This window comes from Suncus etruscus, chromosome 4, assembly GCF_024139225.1.
Source record: "Suncus etruscus isolate mSunEtr1 chromosome 4, mSunEtr1.pri.cur, whole genome shotgun sequence".
NCBI classification, from domain to species: Eukaryota; Metazoa; Chordata; class Mammalia; order Eulipotyphla; family Soricidae; genus Suncus; species Suncus etruscus.
Window position 1 is genome coordinate 81,552,364 of NC_064851.1, and position 20,281 is coordinate 81,572,644.

The 20,281-nt window shown below is 41.2% G+C and overlaps 1 protein-coding gene across 3 annotated transcripts in view; it reads right to left on the reverse strand.

Moving 5' to 3' along the window:
- The window catches only part of FYN (FYN proto-oncogene, Src family tyrosine kinase), a 266,012-nt gene that overhangs the window by 71,150 nt on the left and 174,581 nt on the right, over window positions 1–20,281 (reverse strand). For all 3 annotated transcript variants that reach the window (XM_049771190.1, XM_049771188.1, XM_049771189.1), the window contains 2 exons: window positions 7,700–7,957; window positions 3,220–3,316 (listed from right to left, as the gene is read on the reverse strand). In XM_049771190.1, the coding sequence (XP_049627147.1) occupies window positions 3,220–3,316; window positions 7,700–7,946 (344 nt within the window). In that variant the 5' untranslated portion in view covers window positions 7,947–7,957. The remainder of the gene's footprint in view (window positions 1–3,219; window positions 3,317–7,699; window positions 7,958–20,281) is intronic.

Here is a 20,281-nt window from a genome sequence, read left to right on the forward strand (position 1 = left end):
AAGAGGGCTATGATGGTAGGAGCCAGGAACCCCTAAGTAATCAGGAAGTTGCATTTGCCAACAGAAGTTAACCCAGACCTGTGGAGTATTTTTCTTATACATGCTGAATTTTCTGTGCAGCAGACATTCAGAAAGCGTAGCCATCACAGTTCTACCAAAGATCTGCATGGTATGTAAACCAACTTTGTTTTACCACTGTGAGAACTGTACAGAGGTCACCATGCTGGGCCATGAGTGCATGACTGTCCTTGGTGTAAAACATAAACCATATTTTCAAGAGTCACAATCTATAGGTGGAAAAGCACTCCTCAAGAAATGGGAAAATGGAGTAGAGCAGAAGAATGAAGATGTTTGGTAAGTAGGGTGAGGTTTCACAAAGTTCAAATACACAAATACACATCAAATACACAAAGTTTCACAACGTTCAAATACACATCACTGAGCATTTATAACAGGTTTGTCAGTGTGAGGACCCCTGGAAGTCTTCCCATTGCCAAACACTCCATGAGTAGCAGTGCTGCTTGTTCTGGGTGTCTGCACACACAACCAGCAACTGGGTTATTCAGTTTGGAAACACAAAAGCCGGCAGCCCTGTGACCCTCAGCTTCTGCCTTTTGCTAGGGAAAAGAGTGAGGAGAGAACATGCATACACAAATGCCGTCACATACACATGCACACATTCATGCATGGAGGAGTAGTAGGTGTTCAGGAAGAGCAGAATCCCTGGCCTTCCTCTCAATGACGAGAGCCAGGGAATGAGAGACTGGCCACAGGGAGAAGATCCATGAGCTGGTTCTGCATTGTTGCTTTGTTTTCTCTTCACTATTATCCCTTCCCTGTTATTACCTTTGACGTCAGGACATTGTGCTTTAGCCCCACCTCCAATTTGAAATAAAGGGTATTTAAATGGCATGTGAGATGAGAAATTCTATAGGCAGCAGGACCATTAAAAGTAGAGGAGGGAGCAAAATGCTTTTGTAATGTTTTCTTCTCAGAGAACAGGGGCAGAGGCACAAAGCTGTGGGCCAACACTAAAGTCCATGCAGGCCAACCACAAAATGTAGACAGCCACAGATGGTATTGTCCCTGAAACTTCTTTACCCTTTTAGTTGTATGACACTGAAGTGCCTTCTTTCTTTCTTCACAATTTTTGGGGGGTTCTGGGTTAAATCTGGTGATGTTCAGGGGTTACTTTTGACTCTGTTCAGGAATAACCTCTGGTTGTGTGTGGTAGGGATCAAACTGGAATCAGTTGCATTAAAACACGCACCTTACCTCCTGTACTCTCTCACCCTCTGTACTCTTTTCCTTTAACTCTTTAGTTCTTATTAGAAGGTACAAATGGTATTATGAGTTCTAACTCCCATGGTAGAGTTGAATGAATACTGCATAAGGGGGCAAGCAAGAGCTGTATATTTTTTTATTATAATTATTGTTTTTGCTCTGGGTTTACTCATGGCTCTGTGTTCAGGGATTAACTCCTGGCAAGGCTCAGAGGACCATACAGGGTACCAGGGGTTGAACCAAGGTCAGCCATGTGCAAGGTCAGTGTCCCAAGAGAGGTATATTCTGGTCCCAAGAGAGGTATATTTTAGAATTTAACTTAGCAGTCTCTGACAGAAGGTACTTCAACTGAGAATCTAACTAAAAAATAGGACCATAAATCAAAAGAGATTCAAAAGCCTCATCTCTCCTATCTCCTATTTTCTCCTGTAATTGGTGGGCTCAGTTCCCTTTGCTAGGGTGACTGGGCTTTTTAGAACCAAACCATGTGGTTCTGGGATGCTGTCTTGGCATTGTCTGGTAGCTCTGCCACCTGCTTTCTTTTCCTCAGTGTTCCTGGGAATTGCCCCTGCAGCTGGAACACTTGTTTCTCAGGCATCATATGGAGACTTGAAGAGAGACCTTACACAATTGCTCTGAAGTATCCATGAGAGGTTCCAGAACAATAATACAGCAGGTAGGGGCATTTGCCTTAAATGAGGCTGACCCAGGTTCAATTCCCAACCCTGAATCCACCAGAATTAATTTCTGAGAGCAGAACTAGGAGTAGCCCTGAGTACTGCTGAGTGTGACCCAAACTCCCCTTCTTTGCCTCTACTAATCCCAAAAGAGAATGCATAAGAATACATGCCCCTCAGTTCGTGGCTGACTTAGAAGGCACCTTAAAAAATACCAGCTACTTCCCACTGTAGAATAAGGCCTGTGGCTACAGGGCTCACAAGGGCAGGGGGGTACTGTACTAAATTTGGGGTGGAAATTCCAAATTGTGGAAAATATGTGTAACATTAAACTGACCCTTTAATTTGGGGGGGGTTCTCATTCCCAAATAGTGATCTGAGAGGCTTGCAGGCCACTCTGGGAATACTTGGTCAACTATGGCAGAGAGTTCAGTGTTAGGGCTGGAGGATGGTGGCTCATCACTGGAGCACCATGTGATACTGGGGTCTAAAAACAGGGCTGGCAGAATGAAGGGCCTTTGCCTTAACCTATACTCTCTCTAGCTCCTTCTCTTGAACCATTTTAAAGGAGTATTAACACATTTACTTTTGTGTGACCACCATAATGCACACTTTTAGTATACTACCTAATATATAAATACAAAGTAAAAAACCCACACCTTAGAACTGAGGAGGAAGAGGAAGAGAGGAAGAGGAGGAGGCACTCATGGATAGCAGGCAGTGTCACTTGTTCACAAGGACACTAGTGGTACTAGATAAAGACCTGTTTTGTTGAAGTAGGCCTTGGCATTTTCTTGGTGTGTGTGTGTGTGTGTGTGTGTGTGTGTGTGTGTGTGTGTGTGTGTGTGTGTGCGTGCCACATGTGGCAGTGCACAGGGACCACACCTAACTCTGTGCTCAAAGATAATACCCAGCAAGGCTCTGGAGACATTATGGGGTATTGGAAATCAAACTCAGTTTGGCCATGTACAAGGCCAGTGACCTGTCTACTGTAGTATCTCTCCATTTCCACTTTGACAACCTTTCAATCCAAACAAAAATAATCAATTCTGCCACAGAAATGGCAACATTTCTTGAACAACAAATCCTCTGCCCATTTATCCACTCTTGGTTTCTTAAGTGAGACTGCACTGAGAACAAAGTGAATTTCTTAAGAGATCCAGCAATTTAGAAAGCTGAACAGCCTACAGATGGGAAATGCAAGAGCCCTTTGCCAGCCTGAAAGGCACACATATTTCTCCCTCTCCTCCACACTTACGAGCTGTTTAATATTTGAAATTTTTCTCCTTTGTGAAAACTCAGGTCATCTTCCGTCCGTGCTTCATAATCATAAAGGGCCACAAATAGGGTCACTCCTGACAAAACACAACAGAAAAGGGAGAGATTATTATATGTGGAGACGTAAATGCTGAGAAGATCAATATTCACAAAACTACACATCATCAGTGTAGATAATAACAACACAGTATGGCAAATTAATATGCAAAGACTGGAGCTGTATTCACGGTCCTGGTCTTTGGAGCAGAAAGCATAACTGGATCTGACCTGCAGGATTTCCCTCTGTGAACCTCTGAAGGAGAATATAGGCACCAAAATATCTCCAACTGAGACCAGCTGTGGCAGCTGCCATATTCAAGATCAGGTTCCTTGGTTTTTCTGCAATGAACATTCCTCTCCTCTTAGGAACCCAGGTTAGGTTTCTGGTAAAATGGAACTACTCTTGCCACAGGCAGAACGGTACTACAGAATGTGGAAGAAAAGTGCTGCTGGAGTCTAAGAAAAACCCTTGTAGTGAGATAAAACCCTCTCTGCAGTGATGATCCCAATTTGTAATGCCTTGCCCTGGGCAACTGCATTGCTTTTTGCAACTGCATTGCATCTCGTTCCTGCTTTATCATAGTTGTTGTTGTTGTTTTAGGGATTAAACTAGGTTGTGCTTGGGGGGTGTGTGTGCTACTTCCAGTGCTGTGCTCAAGAAACCTGGCAGTGCTGGGCACTGAAGCAGTAGCTCTCACATGCAAACAATGAGCCCCTCTCTCTTTTGCCTTCCTTCTCCCTTGGATTCACCTACCCTCACACTGACTTGTAGTACTCAGTCTTCCACATACTCACCCTCTTCTTGTGAGAAGACTCACTACAGTCTTCTATCTGGGTGATTCCTCTGTCATGCAGAAGTTCAATATCAATAGCAAAAAATAGCCACAGTCCTCACTGATCTGGACTTAGCATAAGGAGAACAGTAAGAAAGCCTTTACTAATTTCACCTCTTGGTATTCATTACCTCATGCAATCTCCTTTCCCTTAAGGATAGCCAAAACTGGAAACTCGTTTTTAGACTCATTTCTTTGTTTTTGGGTGTATGTATGGGTGTTGAGTTACATCTGATGGTTTACTCCTGGTTCTGTGTAGAGGGATCACTTCTGGAGGGCTTGGGGGAACAATGTGGTAACAATGTGGGTATAACATAGAAAATACCTTACATGCTATATACTGTTGCTCCAGTTCCCAGCAAAAACTTGTTTTTAACCAATAGAATATAGCAAGAGTGTTGGGAATTTTCCTTAGTAGTCATGCTTTTTTTCTTTATATTTCTACTTTTGTTAAAAATTTAAAAAAATTTAAGAGCCATGATTTATAAAGTTATTGATAGTTGAGCTATCCAAATATAATGTTCTAGCACAAATCCCACTACCAGTGTCAACTTCCTTCCATTAGTATTTCCAAATTCCTTCCCATTGCGCCCTACCCTGCCACCTTGATAGGCAAATGTTAAAGTTTAGGATTTTATGTTTCATTGTGGTGGAGTTTGTGGTTTGGATATATAGTTTAAAGGTTGTCTGGCTTCTGAAGACTGTGGCTTCTGTTTTCTTGGCAGGCTATTCATTGCCACTTTGGCAGGAACACACAGATGAAAAAATCGGCCATACTGGAAAAGCCCATGGGATGAAAAACTGAGAATGGCTTTGGAACAATGAGGGAAAGATTTCTGCACCCACATAATCTTGGGATCAGATCCTCCCCAGTTGAATCATACCCCAGCCAACATACCTTGACTGTATCATGTGAGAGATCCAGAAACAGAGGATCTAGCTTAGTCATTTTAGGATTTCTAGCCAATAGAAACTTTAATAAATAGAAAACTATAGAGACAAAAAATGCATTGATTTTTTGTTTGGGGGTCATACTCAGTGGTGATTAAGGATTAAACTGGTACTCACGAAATCATGTGTAGTGCCAGGGATTTAGACAGAGGCTAACCATGTGTAAGGCAAGCACCATACCTCTGTACTATCTCTCCAGCCCCTAATATGTGTTGTTTTAAGGCTAACTTTTGTGGCAATTTTCTAAGCAGCAGTTGGTAATGAATACACTTCATTTCTCTCCTCTTTGACTTCATATTTTTAATCTCCATATAATTCAAAGTACCTCATGTGGTTCAACATGGATTATACCCTTTACCAGGCTGTTATTTGCTTTGTAGATAGTGCCAAAGAAATGATTTGCCTAAAAATCAAAGACATATGCTCTTGTCTTGCATACAACCAAACTCAGTTTGATCCCCAACCCGGGAACTTGTGGGTTATTATCTCCTTCCATTTGCTAATCTTCCCTGAAACATGACTTGTCAACCTTAAATATACTTCCAGTATTTTAGTTTTAAATATGTTAAATTAGAATCTTACATATCTATGAGGGAAGTTCCTTTTTTAGTTGTGTGTGATGCAAGGGGGCATCCTATAAGAGCATTGACATTCAAAATGTCTGAGCATTCCAGTAAGATTCAGTTAGCAACTGTTTATCGTCTTCTAGATTTCTTTGAAAGGTAAGAAAAAGGTTGACATACCAAAAAAGGTGAAGTCATGGATAAGATCATGCATATTCTCATGAAATCCTTTACTAAAATTCCCTTCATTATGTGAGTTCAAAACAAACCTATGCTCCACTGAGTGGAAGACAAGGTGTCAGGGATGGATACATCTACTCTCAGTCTATATAGTCTCACTGTGTGCTTTTATCTTTTCCTTTGCTAGGGGCAAACCACGCAGCTCAAGACTTACAACTAGCTCTGTGCTTTAGGATCACTTCTGATAATAGAACCTGGATCAGCTGCATGCAAGTACCTTAGCCCTGAATGATCTCTCCAACCTAAGGGAGTTTTTATATTGCAGCAACAGAGGAGGTATAACAGGAGTCACAGTGATACACACATATCATTTCTGAAAACTGCGTTAAGAAGAGAGATATCTCTGTATAACAAAACCAAAGAAAACAGGGCAGAGAGGTCCCCTAAACTTTGGAGAGTGCTTTCTAATTTTCTAAAAGGAAATGAAGAGCCTCTTAAGACAAATCCTGCTCCTGACTGCTCCTGTTTAAGGTGGGAGGCACTGTCCAGTGTCTGCCTTAGACATTTGGATTCCTATGGATTCATCTCTTGTGCCATTGGATGAATGAACAAGGTTGCTGCTTGCCTTAGCAGAACTTAGAGTCTAACTGGCAGAGCACTTGTGCTTCCTGTCTCAGGCATGGGGAGTGTGCAGTGGTGTGGCTTTGCCTTTCCCATCCAGTATCCTCAAGAGATGTGTGGGCTTCCTTAGACTGCATGGATGTCTCCCTCACCCCCAATTCCAGTGCCTTCCAGGAAGACAGGAGGGATAACCAAGTGCTCCCTGTCTTCATTTACCTCTGTGAAGTCAGCTTTAAAGGGAACATGAGATCTCCCCTGAATACCAAGATGAACATTACTGCCTCTTCTGCTGTGCAGAGAGAAAGGCTAATTCTCAAGCTCTTGGTCAGATACAGAGGGTGAAAGGAGGCTGCTAATGATGAGCAAGATGAGCAAGACATGTGGGCTTGTTATCTAACATCTTTCCAGAAGAGCCCAGAGCAGAGCAGCTGATGTCTATAAAACTTGAATATAAAACAATTTTGTAATATATCATGTCAAATACCTAGTGACCATAACTCACACTCCAGGAAGACAATTTGGAAGGCGACCAATGTGAGGTAACTTAGAAATATGTCGAAAAGCATATGTCTGGGAATGTATGCCAGGAACTTTATAAAGTTCTGGCTAAGTCAGCAAGTACACATGGCAATACAACAATGTCTGGTGGTGGGAAAGAGAACTTAAACACACACACAACATCAACAACAACAAAGGGAACTTCTCTTATAGGTATGCAAAATTCAAATTTAACATATTTAAAAATAAAATATACTGGACTATACTGAAGGTTGATGAGTCATGATTCAGGGAAGACTAGCAAATGGAAGGAGATAATAATCCCAAGTCATGCTGTCCAAAGTTCCCTGGTTGGGGATCAACCAGGTTTGAGTTTGGTTATATGCAAGGCAAGGGCATATGTCTTAACCTTTGCTCCAAGTCTCTGGTCCTATCAAGTGTCTCTTTACCAAAAGAAAGACAGAAGGAGCATAGACATATCTAGAGTCTGATTCAAAAAACACTCAAGTTTTTTTGGGCAAAAACTGCCTTCCTTCCTCTTAACTATTCAGTCAGGGCCCAGAGAAATAGGCCTTAAGCACCTCCCCTGGGTAGAAGCTTGTCACTGGTAACACCTAGATTTCTTGACTTGACCACCAAATTCTTTCTACTGCCTCTTGGCTAGCAAAGGACAGAAGGAGATGGTTGAAAGTTGCCAAACCCAGAAAATTCATCAGCTAGAGAAGGGGAATGTTGACCCCCACTTGTGTCTGGCATCAAATTCAGGGCAGCTTACCTGTGCCTCCTCTTGTACGCAAGGTCCCAGTATGAGACGAAGAATTCACACCCCCAAAGACAGTGAGTCCTTGGCCTCCAGCTGCATGGAAGTTGTTGTAGTTGGGGATGGAGGTCACGCCAAAGCTGGGGTAGTGCTGAGGGGTGGGGTCTGTGCCATAGCGGTACCCGGAGCTCTGGTTCAGGCTGCCGTCCCTCTCCTCCGTCAATTTTGTTGCTTCTTTATCCTTACATTGCACACAGCCCATTATCTAAATTCCTGCCAGAAATAAAGAGCAGGCACATGAACTTGGGATACCTTAGAGCTGAATTTATTTATATATTCATTTTTACTTTTGTTTAGTTTTTGGGCCACATCTGGTGGCACTCAGGAGACCACATGTAGTGCCATAGATCTAACTGATTGCATACAAGGCAAGAACTTTACCCCTGAACTATCTCTCCAGCCCCTGGGTTGCTTAACTATTAAAGGGGAAGAATTTATACAACTTGGCTCTGGATATTTCAAGTCTGTGAAAAATGAGGAAGAGCAGTGGTCAGAGTATCCCATTAGAGGTGACCTCAGTGCCCTAAATTTGACAAACACATTTAATACTAGAAGCTTTAGACAATGGAGTCAACACACAGTGTATTGGTCATCCTACCACTTGGTCCTCAAAAGAGGTTTGCTCCCTGGAACTTCCCTAGACCCATGCCTAAACCTAAAGAACCCAGTGACACTTACTGACTAAACTTACATTTAGTCTGCTCAAAAAACAATGTACACTCTACAAAATGAGTCTATGCAATATTAGAATAAAACCTTCATCATGGCAAAGAACAATAAAGACAAGGGCAGAAGAGGAATGTAATACCATCCCAAAGAACTCTTCAAATTCTTCACTCATGAGGACCCTCTCTTCATACACACAGTAGATACACTTAAAGCAATTGAATAATACAATACTTAAATGAAAAAAAAAAGATGCTGGGTTAAAAACAAAATAGGCAGAAAGGAAAAAGTCCAGATATATTTGTAGCATGTCATGTTACGACAGTAATAAAATTATTTAAAGCTGCTAATTGATTTTGAAAATTCTTATTAGTTTTTGACATCTTTAAAGAATATTTAAAAACATCATTCTCATTTTCTAGAGTTGGTATTGGGTTAACAATCTAAATTCAATGTCCCCACATTCCTCAAAACCTTCTTCTTCTTCATTTCAGTAAATGACTCTACCAACAATCCAGATGTTCACACAATATTCTGAGAAAAATCCTTTGTTCTCCTTATTTTCTTCTCACGCTGCCTCACATTCTACTCTACAAACATGCTGGGTTCTTCTGAAATTCTACTGAATCTGCTTATCTCCAGACCTTGAATACTTTTCCTCTCCTTTGGTATGCAACATATCCTTCCAGTCCTAGCTGAGCACCAGTTCCTCTACAAAGGTTTCTTGGATTCCTCCACATCCTCCAGACTGGAGTGATACTCAATCTAACTGTTACTATGGTACATAACTTCCCTCATCATCATGGTACCTGTCACAGTACATTAGAACAGGCCAGTCCACTTGTTTCATTGCCCAGTGAGCTGCGTCTTGCAGAAAGGTAGAGCCATTCCTATTTATGCTAGAGTTCCACTGTCAGTGCCTGTCACATGTAGACACTCAATAGATAGCAACTGAAATGCACGAAGATTCTCCAGCCTACTGTGTTTCTCTCTGACTCCTCTGGGTCTCAAGTTGAGACCTGCTTTTGTTGACTTTAACCAACCAACATTATGCCTGGTATTTTTTAATCTACTGGTGTGTGTGTGTGTGTGTGTGTGTAGTGAAGGTAAATCATAAAATATATGAATAATATTATAATAATACATATATAATTTATAAATTCAGAAATATAAAGTAAGTCAATTCAAGCATCCCACTTGGGACTACAATATCTTGTGAAACTTCCATAAGGGTTAGCTGAACACACAATAGCTATCTCTGCCAAAACTCTGTAAAGTGGGCCCCATAGGGACTTAAACAAAATTAAAAACACATGACATAATGTGTAATTATATGGGTTTACTGGGGAGGCCACAGCTGGTACAGAGTGGAAAGGGATTTGGAGAGTGAAAGAGCTTATTTTTCTAGAGTGGGGTACCCCCAAAGTGGGGGATAACACATAGATATGAGACTCTTTGGGCACTGTTCTGAGCATTACTTTCCTACTGAATAGGATCACAGAAGCAGTATTGGGCTGATGTAAAGCATTTTTATGTTACATACTTCAAAAAATACTTATTGAACTGACTCAGTTTCTGGAATGGAAATATTTGGAAATGAGCCATCTGCTATTGAGCTGAGATCAAGTCTGGAACATGTTTATATGAAAATCTTTCAAGATTAAATGACAGTATATTGTGTCCAACATGATCTCCCACTTATGGTAAGTGGCTGCAATTTTAACAATTTTCCAAGAGGAAAAAAAAATCTCTCTAAAGCATAATATACCAAAGGAATCTCATTATTTGTTGTTGATATTTATTCATAAACCTGATAACTGTCTTGTTCATACTAACACTTTTGTCACAGGAAATTTCTTTAAGTTTCTATGAAGGTCAATTGAAAATATTGTTAAGTGTTTTTTCCCCACTAATCTACTGTATCAGAGGAGGTGAGAACTGAATCACAGAAACACATTTATACCAACATTTATTCTCAAACAGGGTTATCTTTGTTTCTTCTGCCCTCAGTGAAGAGACATATCAGACAAAATCTGAAGACTTTTTTTTAAGACATTTTTTGGTAACAGCTAGGGGATCTCTAAAGACCAAAGATGATGGTCAGCAATATACAATGGGTAGGAAAGGAAAATTACCAACAACAAAGAATTACCTAGCTCTAAGTTAGTAATGTCAAGATCTATAAATTCTGATTTGTGCAGAGAGAAGAAGTTATAGTTACTTTGAAAAACAGCTATTTCCCTTATATACTTGTGATAAGCAGGTGACCCAGAATTGGGACAGCAGAAACATTAGGTAGGAGACAACTTGAAAACGTGTTGTGAAATGCTATGACTTTTCCCTTGCAGCTTATTTTTTATGGGGGAGAAGAGAAACTAAAACCAATGAAAACTCTCATTATCAACCTCTCTTCTGAGTCTGACCCATAATAGGATCTTATATCTACGCAAATCAGGAGAAAGCAATCTTCCTCAGAATGCGTGGGTCAGATTCCCCTTTCTACATGAAATACAGCAGCCCAGCACCACACCCTACACATTCCAGCAGAAACAGCCTGGCTCCAAGATTTGACTTCATTAAACTGCTAAGCCACCAAATTTGTTTCAGATCTGTAGGTCCTGGACTGCACACTGGCAAGCAGCAGGCAGACACCTCACAATGTTATAGAAATGCAGCCCAGCAGTATCACAGGAAATCTGATGGGAAAGTTACAAGAAATTTACCAACCTCATTGAGCCTAAACAGTAAGACAGAAGGCTCAACTAACACTAACCACAGGCCAGTAAATCCTTAGACACCGACTTAACACCATGGAGAAATTTTCAAATATTTCAAACTTAACCTTGTTGATCTAAGTTTTGATAATTTAATTTGTCTTTGTGTTTTAACAAACATTTAACATTTTAACATTAAGTAGTTTAAAATCAAGTAATTTTAACATTAAGTAAATTTGTTTGTGCTGTAAGGGAGCAGGCTAGGATGGTGGTTGGGAAATTGGGACACTGGCGAAGAAGAGTTCCACCACATTGGTGTTGGAACTGGTATTTTGATTATTTAATACCTAAAATATTACCTATACTAAAAATACCTATACTAAATTATAGACAACTTGGTAAAATTTGATGTTATGATAAATTTCTAAATTAAAAAAATAAACAAAGCCACTGAAATGGCACTATATAGAGATATAATGCCATATATAATTTTATAATAAAATGCAAGCAAATTATAAACGTCCCGAAAGTACGTATTTTATATGTGTGTCTTTTCATGTGTGTGTGTATTTGGGCCACATGCTAAACCAGACAGTGGGTTACTCCTTGCTTTGTGCTTGAGAAGGGGTCACTCCTGAGAGTGTTAAGTGGACTATATTGGACTGTGGATTGAACTAGAGCCTCCTGCATGCAAAGCCTGAGCTTAATTCATTGAACCATTCTCTAATCCCTATCTTTTGGATTTTGTTTTATAGTTGTACCCATATTGTTCAGGACAGTACCTGCACATAGTAAGTACTCAATAATTAACAGTAATAAAAAAAACCCAAAGCCTTAGAATAATTTTGGAGATAATACTTTAATTTACAAAAGGTACAGCTACATTAATACTCCATGCATTTGTATTGGGGCTCAGGGATGGGGTTGAGGGACTTCCAAGCAGTGCTTAGTGAGCCTGCTTAGTACTCATAACTCAGTACTTAGTGGGCCTTAGTGCCCCACAATAACTCCATCAGCTGGGATGGTCTAATAGTTCAATGCTCAAGTCTAGTGACAAGATGCTGCTTGAGCCCAGCAGTACTTGAGTCGGTGCCGCAAGGGCCAGTGGCATGGGGTGGGTGGGAGCATGTAGGAGTGAACTTGGTGCCAGCCACATCAAGCTTGAGGTCCAGATCATCTCCTTTCTTAGCTCTGCATTTGTTATTTCAAGTATCTGCATAGGTTTTGCTTTCTTTCTTCCCTTCATTGACAAATATAAGGAAACCAAAATACATCATTTAAATCATTAGGTTCAAGTCATTAAGAATGAATTACAATGAAAATATTTTGTAAGAACTTAGGGTCTTTTTCTTCCCACTTGGGTCAGACTAACTAATCATTTCCTGATGGAAGAGTCAGAAGGTCATGAATTGTACATGGTGTGATTAGGCTCATTGCCACAGGCAAGCTTGTTTATATCTGGGATAATAATAAAAAATCCTTTATTATATAGGACACTGTGCTATGGCTTTTATGGCCGATATTGTATGTCCATCATGAAAATCTAATGCACCAATATGCTTGCTCTAGCTACTTGGAACATTGGGGAACAGTGACTAGCATGAGTCCAAAAGTGTGATCCTGGATTCGAGTACACCACCACTCACCAAGAACTCATGAACAACTCTGCATGTCACTGTGCCCAGACCAACTGATGGTCAGCCATTTGACTACTAAAGCCCTGGGTCTGTGTTTCAGGTATCTGGGCTATGGCTGGTAAATCCTTTACTCTGCAAACAAAGGAACTTTACTTCTACCATACACATAGTGTCTGGCTTACTCAAAATTTCTTTGATCCCCTTGAATGTGTTAAAAGCCTCAAGCAACATGGGGAAGAGTTGTAAAGATAAACTATGAGGTTCACTACTCCTGATAAGAGCACTCTGTGGTGTATCAGCACTTACTGCCACATTTGATCCTTTTGTTTCATGAGACTACTACTGACTGAATGCCACATGTGACTCCAAAACCTTTTTCAACATATGGGGCTGGAGAGGTGGTGCTAGAGGTAAGGTGTCTGCCTTGCGAGAGCTAGCCTAGGACGACTGCGGTTAGATCCCCTGACGTTCCATATGGTTTACCTCCAAGCCAGGGGTGATTTCTGAGCGCATAGCCAGGAGTAACCCCATAGCATCAAACAGGTGTGCCCCCCCCCCAAAAAAAAAACCAAACCAAACCAAATATCTTTTTCAACATAGCCTTTGAGTGGCTAAAACTGATCTAAAAGATGAAACTCACCCATTGTGCTGAGCATAGGTTGCTTTGATCCAATATGAGTCTAGGAGCTGAGAGATAAGTCCGGGGTCAGGAGTACATGCCCTGCACGCACAAGTCCTGAGTTTAATCCCTGGCACCATATGCCTCTCTAAGCACCACAGGGTATGGCCCTGGATACCTGCAAGCACCACCAGATATGACCCCGGGGGTCCTCTGAAGCATTACTGGCATTAGAATCAAATTGTCTGCCCACATTGGTCAAATTTGCTGGTCGTGGTTCCTTGGTTTTATGGAGCTCCCCCAGAGAGGCCACTGAACTCAAACCAAAAAAGTCTACTTGACTTTTAGGTAGAAGCTGTTCACCACAGTCTGGTCTGGGTTATATATACAGACATGCTGACATTTCCTCATATACCAATCAATAAAGCAGTACTCAGTTATGCAACACTGCAGGGCATCAAGAAGGATTCTGGAGAAACGAGGAAAGTCCAGGCAGTCTTCTGCAGAAGCAAATCACTTCCTTTTGAGGTACATAAAGTTGCAGGCAGAAGGGAGAGACAGGAAGAGAAAGCTAAAAGTGCCAAACTGTGGTGTGAATTTCAGCTATATTAACTTCACCTAGTCTCAGGACAAGGAAGTGGAAGCCTCAACTGTAAGATATAGTCCTAGCACCTGATAGCAACCGCTCACTCAGGAGGGCTACAAGAGCAGTTGGGGTGGGCAGCTCCCTTGGTAAAGGGCAGCTTTCTGAGGCTACCATTTACTGTGACTACAGTGGATTCCACTCCACATGAACAGGCATCATAGTGAAAGCAAGAGGACAAGGAAGGGACCAGAATGAAGAACCAAGAAATGAAACCTAAGTCACTAAAATGGGGAGAATTATAAAAGAAGTTAAATCTGAACCACAGATCCCCTGCATAGTTTAAAACACTTCTCTGGGAGAAAAGTAAAATCTAGCAGCACACACCCATTTCCCAGTGTCTTGGTCAGGTTAAGACTGAAAGCACAACATTCTAGAGCGAGATGAGGACTAGTTGGTAGCAATACTAGTTGGGCCAGAGAATTTGTTGCCAGAATTCCCCAGCACTTTCAGTATTTTTTGGTAGAAAACTGGATTCTGATGCCTTCCCAGGAGTACAGGCTGAGTACAGGCTGTGATGTTTCATGGGACAGTAGGAGAGAATGGCAGGCTCTGGCTATGGAGGTCTGAGAGAAAACAAGGAAATCTCGGTAGAAGGTCCTGAGATCAAGGCAAGGGTGCAGCCCTTTGGAGACAAAAATCAATGAATGGCTAAACCACTAATGGGAAGATGTAGAAAGGGAAAGATGGATGCTTGGGTGGTACCAGTGGCCCTGCGTGGCAAGAAAAAAGAAACAGAATATAAAGAATTCTACCAAGGAAAAACATCCCCCCCCTTTGTCATCGAGAAAAAAGTAAAAACAAGAGTCATGCTATGGAGTGTGACATGAAGCAGTTGATAGACATAGCCTGAGATTCTTGGTCCCATTAAACCCTTGGAACTTGAGTTCAGGGGCTCATTGCTCCCATTATAAGGCTGTTATCCTTGTCATTATTAATTGGGGGCCCAGCAGACTTTAACAAAGCAGGACTATCTAAGGAGGATCTGACTGACCATGCCAGCCCTTGGAAGGGCCTGGGCTCTTTCTAGAAAGGTAAACAAAAGATTGAGAGGCATTGCCAGGGATATATTATCCAATATCCCCCCTTTCCTCGGTGGGGTGAAAACTATGAGGTCCAGAAAGTGAGTAGCTGTAGGAGCCAAGAATAGCACAGAAATAGGATGTCAGTCCTACAACCACAGGCCAGGAAACCAAAGGACACTGACAGGGCTCTTAGCTCACCACCACACAGGGGAAAGTTTATCCACATGTGGACTTTATTTAGCCTTAAAGCAGCAAATGTAACCATGAGTCTGGTCTTACCCACCCTCAGAATCGGGAGCTAATAATTATTGTTTAGGCTGCTAAGTTGGCAACACTTTATTCTACAGCAATAGAAATCCAAGACCTATTTTGGTGGGATGAGGTAGCCAGGAGATGAAGACCCTGATCTTAGTTTATTTCTGACTAACATTGAATGAAGGCTTGGCTTCAAGCCAGGTTCCATACTGGCACAGAAAATTGAATTTTTTCCTTAAATTCTCATGAGAATCCTAGACCACAGACAGCAGGTCGTGTTATTTTCCTGCACTTGACAATGGAGCTTAGGCACTTGGTCCTCGTTCAGTCAGGCAGAAATGGGATCTGAAGCCAATTCCTCTGGATTCCATCCAGTTCTCCCAGACTTCAAAGAACCCTAGCAGTTCACTGAAAAGTGTGAGCATGAGGTGGAGAGCAACTGAAAGGAGCCCAGGGGAAGGTCCCCAGTGCCCTAAAACTCAGCTTCAGGTGCAAGGCTGACTGGAGGGGTTGGGCTTCACTCTCCCACTCTCTGAAACAATGGGCTCTATCTATAGAGGAGTTGGGAACACACTTGTTTCTAGGTCTTACCTTCTTCCTTGATGTGGTTAAACATCAGAGCAAATGTTTGAGCCCACAAGCTAATGTCCTGATTCTTCCTAAACACAATCAGGTCTTTACCGTGTGCCAAATCAGCAGCATTTTTCATGGTATAAAAGTTTGCCTACTACATTTCAAACTGTATTTGCTTCAGAGGAAAAAAATCTTCTGGCAAGTTTTCTGAATTGAGACAATGGCGCTGTGCTTCCCACAAGCTCAAAAATATAGATTTCAGCTTCTGGTGGTGCCTTGTGAGAGGCAGCCCAGCACCAAAAACGGAAAATCCTACCACTTTGGAGGTGAGTGCAGCAATGCTTTCCATGCAGAAATTGGCCACAAACAGCAAAGCAAAGGGAGAACAGTTTGAAACCATCCTATTACTCATGTATTATTCTACTAGGTCACTCCACACAGTAAGGAGGAAGTGGTTTGTGCTATACCTCACCACATGGTATTTGTAAAATCACTCTTAATATCACTTCCTTTATAAAAGACACACATCACTGGGGCTGGGGGAATAGCAGAGTGCTCACAGTGAGGTGCTTGCCTTATACCCTCTGACTCTGGTTCAATCTCTAGCACCACATATGGTCCCCCAAGCCCTGCCAGGAGTGACTCTGTAGCACAGAGCCAGAAGTAAGTCCTGAGCACCACTGGGTGTGACCCTCAAGCCAAATGTGTGTGTGTGTGTGTGTGTGTGTGTATGTGAGAGAGAGAGAGAGAGAGAAAAGAGAGAGAGAAAAGAGAGAGAGAGGTACAGATAGATGGACAGAAAGAGACCATTAGCATCTAGGATTTGTTTTCCTTTCCTGAACTGTCTTATTTAAATGATCCTCCTTCCCCATTGTGGGAAGCAGCCCCCAATATGCACCATGTCATCTTTCTTTTATGTACAACATATGAGTCCCCAAAACCCAGATGTCAAAGAACTTAGGAAAGAGAATAGAAGCATCACTCCAACAGTGAGAATGAAGGCTGTAGTCCCTCAAAGGTTGGACTCCTCTCAAACTCAATGGGCAAATGAGGTCTGAATCATGGAAAGACTCCAAAAGGGGCTGAAGAACATTTCCTTTCCCCAAGCACAGGAATGTCAGTGTTGAGGCAAGGGTGAAGTGTGATGAGAATAAGGATGTATTTTAACTCTCTTTGCCACAGAGTCCAGAAAGAATAGCATTTCCTAGTGTAATGGATATCACACTCACTTCACAAAGTTCAGAAAGAATTAGATCCTTTTCAAGAATATGGGGTGTGGTGTGGTGTGGAGGCATGCTTTAATCTGGAGTTTGGTATTGGAATATTGAGTGCTTAAAATCCCATAACCTGAAATTTAAAAAATGTCCAAAAAGAAATAGACCCTAGTTATTCTCATTCACTGCTGGTGGGAATATAGACTTTCCAGCCTTTTTGGAAAACAATATAAATATTCCTCAGAAAACTAGAAATTGAGCTTCCATATGATCCAGCAGACCATGGCTAGGAGTATGCCCTAGGAACTTAAAAACAAAATGCAGAAAAGTCCTCTGCATTCCTATGTTCATTGCAGCATTATTTACAATATCCAGAATCTGGAAATAATCCATGTGCCTGAGAACAGATGAGTAGATAAAGAAACTGTGGTACATATACACAATGGAATACTACACAGCTATTAGAAAAATAGAAGTCATGAAATTTGTTTATACATGGATGTATATAGAGAACATTATGCTGAGTGAAATGAATCAGAGGGATATAGACATAGAATAATCTCACTTATTTGTGGGATATAAGAAAAATAAAAGACAGTATGGTAAAAATAACCAGAGACAACAAAGATGAGGGCCAGGAGGATAACAATCCATGGTAGAAAGCTTGCCACAAATAGTGGAGCAATGCAGTTAGGGTAGAGAAGGGTTCACTATGGCACTGATAGTTGGAACTGATCATCTGGAAAAGAATTGAATACTGAAAGGAGATAAAGTGATATGCATGGTACCCCTATAATTAACAGAAATGCAAAGGAAAATTGATAGAGAGAGAGAGGAAGAGAGAGAGAATAATGTCTGCCACAGAGGCTGGTGGGGTGGGTGGGTGGGAGGGAAACTGGGAATATTTATGATGTGAAATCTGCACTGGTGAATGGTGGTATACGCTGTATTACTGAAACTCAATCATGAACAATTTTGTAACCACGATGTTTAAATAAAGTAATTTTAAAAATAGGCACTAGTTGATATAGTTGTTTAGACCTTTCCCAGACCTTCTTTTTTGTTGCTTTATTTAAGTATCATGGTTACGCAGTTGTTCACAGTTGGGTTTCAGTCATAGAATGTACACCATCCTTGACCCACAGTGCACTTTTCTCATCAACAATGTCCCCAGTTTCCCTCCCATTCACCCTCCCACCCGCCTGTCTCTGGGACAGGCATTTTGATTCTCTCACATACTCTCTCTTTCCTTTTTGACACTGTGGTTTGCACTATTGTAAATGAAGAGCTACCATGCATGCCACCTTATCTCCTTTTCAGCACCCAGTTCTTGTCCAGAATGAACAGTTCCAACTAGCATTGTCATAGTAGACTCTTCTCTACTCTTAACTGCACTCACCGCTCTTTGTGGCAAGCTTTCCCGGCTCTCATCTCTGTTGTCTCTCGATATTATTACCATACTTTTATTTTCTTATATCCCACAAATGAATGAGATTATTCTATGTCTATCTCCCTCTGACTCATTTCATTCAGCATAATGCTCTCAATATCCATCCATGTATAAGCAAATTTCAAGACTTTTTGTTTTTGTTTTTGAGTTATACCCAATGGCACTCAGGGATTACTCCTGGCTTTGCACTCAGAAATTGCTCCTGGCAAGCTCAGAGGACCGTATGCGATGCCCAAATTCAAATCACCATCCATCCTGGATCAACTGTGTGCAAGGCAAATGTTTTACCACTGTCCTATCTCTCTGGCCCCTCATGACTTCTTTTTTCCTAAACAGCTGTGTAGCATTCCATTGTGTATATGTACCAGTTTCTTTAGCCACTCATCTGTTGTTGGGCACCTGGTTTATTTCCAGATTCCAGCTATTGTAAATAATGCTATGATGAATATAGGAGTGCAGAGAGCATTTTTGTATTGAGTTTTTGTGTTCTTAGGGTATATCCCTAGGAGTGGTATTGTCCCAACTTTTTCTGGTTCACAGAAAAATTCCTTGCAATTAAATTTGTTTTTTGTTTTTGAGCTGCAAACAATAGTTCTCAGGGATCACTCCTGGTAGCACTCAGGGGAATATACAGGATGCCAGGCATTCCATTCTCTTTGACCACATGTACTGTGAAATGCTCTACCTGCTGTACTATTTCTATATCCCCTGCAGTTAGTATTTCTAAGTGTAACTGTATTGTAACTTGTATTTTTTGGATTTTGAGAGATACCCAACAGTACTCAGAATTTATTCTTGGTTCTGCACTTATGAATGGCAGTGCTTAGGAGACCATATAGGATGTTGGGGATCAAACCCAGGGTTGGCCAAGTACAAGGCACTCACATTACCTGGCTGTATTAATCCTTTGGCTCCTGTAATTCCTTTTTAGTTTAGTTTAGTTTTGTTTTTGGGTCATACCCGGCAGCGCTTAGGGGTTACTCCTGGCTCCACACTTAGAAATCACCCCTGGAAGGCTTGGGAGACATATGGGATGCTGGGATTCGAACCACCATCCTTCTGCATGCAAGGCAAATGCCCTACCTTCATGCTATCTCTCTGGTCCTCTAACCCTGTAATTCTTTTTAAGCAAATAAGCAAACAAAAAATTTTTTTGCCATGCCTGGCAGTACGCAGAGCTTACTCCTGATCTGCTCAGGGGTTAATCCTGGTAGTACCTGGGGGACAGTATACAGTGTTTTACCTCTTGTACTACTTTTCTGACCCTATCATAGCTAATTTTTTTGAGATATAATTCTCATATCATAAAACTCAGCCTTTAAAGGAACCATTATCACTCTCTGAGAACATTTTCACTTCTCTGGAAAGAAAATTCCACATACTTAGCTGTTTCTCCCCCTTCCATATCATCATAGCCCCTGACAAACATTTATTTATTTTATGTTTCTATAGATATTCCTGTTCTGAATATTTCATTGACATGGAATTCTGTGATATCAGACTTTTCCCGACTGGCTTCTTGATTTGCTATCCTGCTTGCAGAGTACATTCACTTTGCAGCACTGAGGAGTATTTCATTTCTTTTAATGGCTGAATATACAGTTTCTTTGACTTTTGTCAGCTGATGGATATTTGGGTTGTTTCCATTTTTTGATTATTATGACCTATGCTGGTGGGAACATTCTATGAAAGATTTTATATAGATATATGCTTTCAATTTTCTTGGGTTAATATTTTAATA